Raw genomic sequence first — 6,550 nt, forward strand, 5'->3', positions numbered from 1 at the left:
ATGTCCGATAATGCTTGAGAAAAATGTTTAAATCCCGATTGAATAAAATGAAAAATCGATGGATATGTGATTTTTTGAAATGAATGAGGTCCTACATTTGTTGCTGACAGGATTTAGCTCGGACGAGTAATCCTATTGACCTTATTACAGAAAAGGATTTAGCTCGGACGGGTAATCCAGATCAAGCTCTTTAGAGTATGTCATAAAAAGGATTTAGCCTGAACTGGTAATCCTGTTGTATACATGTGTGGCTCGAGAGTGTACTCTCTGGTATAGTACCTTATGGGTAACATTGGACATGATTTGACGAATCCTGATTCGTACACCTCGAGTGTATTACCTGCGTATCCATTGATATTCTGAATAAATTCAGCGGGTGACAATTCTAGACATGAGAAGACATGAATGATAAAATGAGTTATTACACGAATCTGTTTGAAATACAAGAAAATGATGATACATGACAAATGATATATGAAAACATGTGATGATGATATTTGTGCATGGATTTTATCTGATGAATATATGTTCATTCTTGCTTATGGATTTGTACACCTTGAGTGTACTAATCGTGACCTTGATATTCTGAGTAATATGGGTAAAGTTCTAATATGAAATGATCTGAGCTCGAGATGAACTATTATGAAATTTTACTTGTAATATAAAGAGGTGATTTATACATGTTAAATGAATACATGTTGCGGAAAGCATATGTGCATGGAAACTTGATTGTTGTTGAGCCCATATATGTTTGAGATGTTATTATGGAATATATGACTAACATGGGCAATGAGGATATATGTAGGGCTTGAGGTCAAATTGATTGAATATGTCTTACATAGTTACCTCAAAATAGAATGAATGGTAAGTTAAGTACCATGTTATTCGAACTTACTAAGCATTTATGCTTACTTAGTTTTATTTCCCTGTTTTATAGTAAATTAGAAGCTCGTTGGATTGGAAGCTTGGCAGAGATCACTTACACTATCCATCGGCCCATGTCGGTATAATATGTTAAATCAATTATGGTTGTAATGGCATGTATAGGATATATTGGCCATATTGGCATGTAAATGTAAATGATGCTTGTAATCTAGCCATTGGAATGACTAGTAATGGTTTGTTTTAATATACTTGTAATGTCAAACTAGGGTAACTACATAGATGTTAAGTAGTTTATCAAATTATGTCTAACTTGAGGACTTAACTAAGGTAAGATTGTGAACATATATGCATGTAATGATATGCCATATGAATGATGGGATTTGCTAAATTTGAATGCTTGAATTGTAATAGCCTGATTTTAGGGCTAGTCGGAATAGTGGTTTCAAAACCACGAATTTGATGTAGTAAAATTGGTTTTTATTATATTTTTAAGGTCTACTATTTCAAGGAATGATTTTGTGAAAATTTCGTTAGAAAAATTTGACGTTTGGGTACTCAATTTAGTCAAAAGGGCTAAATCATAAAAAGGGCAAAAGTTGAGTTCTACATGTTAAAGGTGTTCAATTGCTATAAGATTTCAAATTATAGGTCCTTATATGATAATTAAACCATTTTTAATCTAGTGGACAAAAATGGACATGGTGAGATAAAATTTTAAAGTTTGGTAAAAAGGGTATTTTGGTCATTTGGCAAATAAAAGAATAAAAAGGGAAAATTAAATCAAAATTTTGTCCATCATCTTCTACTATTGCCGAATTTCATAAGGACACCATAGCTAGGGATTCTTCAACTTTCAAGCTTGATAGTAAGTGCACTCTAGCCCCATTTTTAATGTTCTTTACATTTTTAAAGTCTTCGTAACCTGATTTACCTATTTCTACCATTATTTTGAAGTAGGGTTCATGTTTAAAAATTTACCCATGTGTAAAATGTATGTATTGTAATGTTTGATGGAAGATATTGTATGTTTAAGGTGTGATAAATAACTTTTACTAAGTGATTTTTCATGAAAATACATAAAAAAAACCTATTTGTAAAAAGTTGTAAAATGGGTAGTAAAAAAATCTAATTTGATGAAAAGTGTGGGCTGATATGAGCATGTTTATGGTTCGGCTAGGTTTGGGTAAACAAAGAAATTGAGAGTATTTCATTTTACAAGCCTAAAGACTAATTTGTAAAAATGTGAAACTTTAGGGGAAAAAGGTAATTTTGCCGTAATGTGATGTTTGGAATATTTGAGTAATGTGTATAGTAAATAAGCTAAATTTGTTATTATAGATCAAGAAAATCAAAGTTTGGGCCTGATCGGGGAAAGAATAAGGTATTTAACGATTAAATCCTTATCTACTATTTTTGGTATCGAGGTAAGTTCCTATGCAAATAACGCATTATTTATTTATGTTTTAAATACTTTAATATTATATAAATTTATGATTGACTCTTGGTAAGAAATCGACAATGGATGACGAGTGAGAAATATCCCGGTTGAACCTTAGGAATAGTTAGGATACAAATGTTATGACATTAGGGTTCGTTGAGATTACGTGTAAGACCATATCTGGGATATGGCATCGATATAAGATTTCCTTTAAGACCATAGCTGGGCTATTGGCATCAATATGAGATTTCATGTAAGACTATATCTAGGATATGGCATTGATATGGTACTATGTGCGTGAGATTTCCCCAGTATCTTTCAGTATTCCAAATGGTTCAATGGGAAACTTAACGACAAATGTTAAAGTTGGGAAATACTATGTTATGTTGTGAAAGATTATGGTGAGTTGCAAGTTGTTACATGTATGTACACAAAACTCATGCTTAATGAGTTTGATATGTGATGAAACCTCGGATTGGTTTGATCGAGTAAGTTATGATGTTAAGATTTTAAATACATCTATGCTAAGCTTGATTATGAATTCACAATGAAATTTATGTTAATTTACTTTATGTTAAATATATGTTAAAGTGTGTTTATGATGCCTATTATTTGCATAGGAACTTATTAAGCTTTAAAGCTTACTCCCTTTCTTTTCCCTTATCTTATAGTGTCACCAAGATAGCTTGGGGATTGAAGACTGTCAGAGATCGATTCACACTATCAACTTAACATTTTGGGTACTAATGACTTTAATATTTTGTGGTATAGCATGTATAAGGACTTGCTCATTTTGTTATGTGTCATCTTCGATTTGGCCAAACGTGTTGGCTTATAATGGTTGATGATTCATTTTGTAAATGGCCATTGAAATTGGCTAATATTGGTTAAGTATATATGAATATGAAGATGTCTTTCATGGATGTGGATTTTGCATGGTTTGAGATGATAGGTATGAGATGTTGCATGTGATAGAAAATAGCACGTAATTGATGTGTGGATGACTTGGTTGTGGTTGAATTGGTTGTGTGCATATGCTTGGATTGGTGTTGCTTGTTGTTGTGTAGGTTGGTGCAAGTAAGGGTGGCAAAATGGCTTGGTAAATAGCCTTATTTTTGTCCACACGGTCGTGTGTCTAGGTCGTGTGTGACACACGGCTTGCCCTATGGGTGTGTAATCCGGTCATGTATCTCCTGTATCTTGAATTTTTAACTTCGAATTGGCCACACGGGCAGAGACACGGCCTAAGCACACAGGCATGTGAAGTCTGCACCTATTTTATGAAAAATTATGAAAATTAAATGGCCCACACGGCCTAAGCACACAGGCACTTGACTTGGTCGTGTGAGATCAATTTTTTGATGATGTCATAAACAGAGAGTTACACGGGTTAGGGACACGAGCGTGTGTGATCACACGGCTTAAGCACACGAGTGTTTGCAAAGCTACACCAACCTGTGACCCTTGTTTTGATGAAATTTTTTTCTAAGTGTTAGGAAGTTTTCTAAAGTTCTCGGTTTAGTCTCGAACCACTCCTAATGCATGTTTTGGGCCTCGTAGGCTCGTTTAAGGGATGATATGAATGTTTTCAAAAAGTTTTAAATTTGAGTGGAAATTTATATCTCGGTTTTGAATGTTTGTTTGAGTTTAAGTCTGGTAATACCTAGTACCCTATTCTGGTGTCAAATAAGGGTAAAGGCTGTTACATTTAGTGGTATCAAAGCTACGGTTTAGTCGATTCTTGGACTAATGTAGCGTATGTAAGAGTCTAGCTATACATGCCATAAATGAATTGTGATAGTGTAATGACTCTTGACAAATTTGAATTGTGTTTTCATATAGTAATGGATCCCAATCAAGTTGAGGTTGATGAAGTCAAAAGTAATGCACCGGCTCCCGATCAAGGGGCAACACCGTCTGATAGTAGACTTCCTATGGTTAGTCAAGGAGAAGGAGGCAGGGAAGCCTTTCTCCATATGATGAATGAGTGGTATACATAATTTGTTTGAACAAATCTGAATGCCTAACTTCTCCACCCGCACCTATTCCTCGACCGATTCTCTGGCCCCACAAGGTATGGACTTTGTAAGAATGTATAAGCCCTGGGTTGATAAGATTCGAAAACATGGGGCTGAAGATTTCTGAGCTAATATGGATGGTGATCCTGACAAAGCCGAGTTTTGGCTTGAAAACTCAATCAGGGTATTTGATGAGTTGTCCTGAACCCAGATGAGTGTTTAAAGTATGCTATCTCACTTCTGAGAGATTTTGCATACCATTGGTGGAATACACTAGTATCGATGGTACCGAGAGAGAGGGTTACATGGGACTTCTTTCAAGAGGAGTTTTGAAAGAAGTATATTAACCAACAGTTCATCTATCAGAAACGAAAGGAATTTCTTGAGCTGAAATAGGGTCATGTGACCGTAACAAAGTATGAGCGGGAATTTTCCAGACTGAGTAAGTATACTTGGGAGTGTGTTTCCACCGAGGTCATCATGTGCAAGAGATTTGAGAATGGATTGAATGAAGACATTCGTGTGTTAGTCGAGATCTTAAAGCTGAAAGAGTTTGTAATATTGGTTAAACAGGCTTGTAAGGCCAAAGAATTGAATAAAGAGAAGAGGAAAGTTGATCTTGAAGCTAGAGATTCGAATAAGAGACCGATGAGTAAGTTATTCCCATCTTAGTCCAAGAAGTCTAAAGAAATGTATTCCCGTTTGAATGTTTTAGCGGGGTATTCACATATAGATCGTGGGAAACAACATTCCAGTTTTAAATCTCAGGCTACTTCTATGGCAAGTATCGGTAATGTAAAGTCTAACAGACCCGAATGTAAGCAATATGGAAGAAGACATCTCGGCGAATGTAGAATGAATGATCGGGCTTGTTTTAAGTGCGGTTCTCAAGATCATTTTATCAGAGATTGCCCAAAGACGATAGAGAAAGAGAAATTTCAAGGTGCAAGGCCTAGTAATACTGCTTTTAGAGGAAGGCCCCGACGAATACTGGAAATGGAGAATAGTAAAGGTGTGACTAAAGAAACTGCTATTAGATTTGAAGCTCGAGCACCGGCTAGAGCCTATGCCATCCGTGCTCGCGAAGAAGTGACGTCTTCCGATGTTATTACTGGTACTTTTTCCCTTTATGATACTGATGTTATTGATTGATTGATGTTACTTTCGGTATGGATTGCTTGACGTCTCATGGTGCTATAGTAAATTATAGATAGAAAGTTATTGAATTGAAATGTAGAAATGGTGAAATTATTTGGGTTGAATCAGATGAGTCAGATAGATTGCCTCTGGTGATTTATTCGATGTCAGCTCAGAAATGTATAAGAAAAGGCTGTGAAGCTTAACTAGCTTATGTGCTGAATACAAAAGAGTCTGAATTGAAAATTGAATCAGTGCTGATAGTTAGTGAATATCCGGATGTGTTCCCGGAAGAGTTGCCTGGGTTACCTCTAGTTAGAGAAGTTGAGTTTGGCATTGAGTTAGTCCCTGGTACTTCACCGATATCTATTGCTCCATATAGAATGGCTCCGATTGAATTGATAGATAAGGGTTTTGCGAGACTGAGTTATTCTCCTTCAGGTGCTCTGGTATTGTTTGTAAAGAAAAAAGATGGATCTATGAGACTTTGTATAGATTACCGATAGCTTAATAAGGTAACCATAAAAAACTAGTACCGTTGCCGAGGATAGATGACTTATTTGATCAATTGAAAGGAGCAACAATATTTTCCAAGATTGATTTGAGATCTGGGTATTATCAGTTGAGAGTTAAAGAGTCAGATGTGCCAAAAATTGCTTTCAGAACAAGGTACGGGCATTATGAATTTCTTGTTATGCCATTTGGATTAACTAATGCCCCTACTATTTTCATGGACTTGATGAACCAAAATTTTCGACCATATTTGGATAAGTTTATAGTTGTTTTTATTGATGACATACTGATTTATTCTCATGATGATACTGAGCATGCCGAGCATCTGAGAACTATTTTAAAAACATTGAGAGACAAACAGTTGTATGCTAAGTTCAGTAAAAGTGAGTTTTGGCTCAAAGAAGTTGGATTTTTGGGACACATTATTTCAGTTGATGATATTCGAGTCGATCCAAGTAAAATTTCGGCAATTGTTGATTGGAAGCTGTCGAGATATGTGTCCGACGTCAGAAGCTTTTTAGGCTTAGCCGGTTACTACCGTCGGTTTGTCAAAGGGTTT

General features: G+C 35.6%; 1 protein-coding gene across 1 annotated transcript; it reads left to right on the forward strand.

Annotated features, from left to right (window-relative positions):
* The first annotated feature begins 4,167 nt into the window (after positions 1-4,167).
* LOC107947895 (uncharacterized) lies at positions 4,168-5,493 on the forward strand. The gene is made up of 3 exons (XM_016882398.2): positions 4,168-4,260; positions 4,915-4,993; positions 5,075-5,493. Exons 1-3 carry the CDS (start codon positions 4,168-4,170, stop codon positions 5,491-5,493), a joined length of 591 nt encoding a protein of 196 aa, XP_016737887.2.
* Positions 5,494-6,550: the final 1,057 nt, after the last annotated feature.

Source organism: Gossypium hirsutum, chromosome A07 (assembly GCF_007990345.1).
Source record: "Gossypium hirsutum isolate 1008001.06 chromosome A07, Gossypium_hirsutum_v2.1, whole genome shotgun sequence".
Classification (NCBI taxonomy): Eukaryota; Viridiplantae; Streptophyta; class Magnoliopsida; order Malvales; family Malvaceae; genus Gossypium; species Gossypium hirsutum.

Excerpts from the sequence above, each read along its gene's own strand:
- LOC107947895 (XM_016882398.2), top strand. The coding sequence starts at position 4,168 with ATGGATCCCAATCAAGTTGAGGTTGATGAAGTCAAAAGTAATGCACCG. Across the intron at positions 4,261-4,914 it reads CTGATAGTAGACTTCCTATG|GCTTGTAAGGCCAAAGAATT; the intron begins GTTAGTCAAGGA and ends TTGGTTAAACAG. Across the intron at positions 4,994-5,074 it reads TTCGAATAAGAGACCGATGA|ATCGTGGGAAACAACATTCC; the intron begins GTAAGTTATTCC and ends ATTCACATATAG.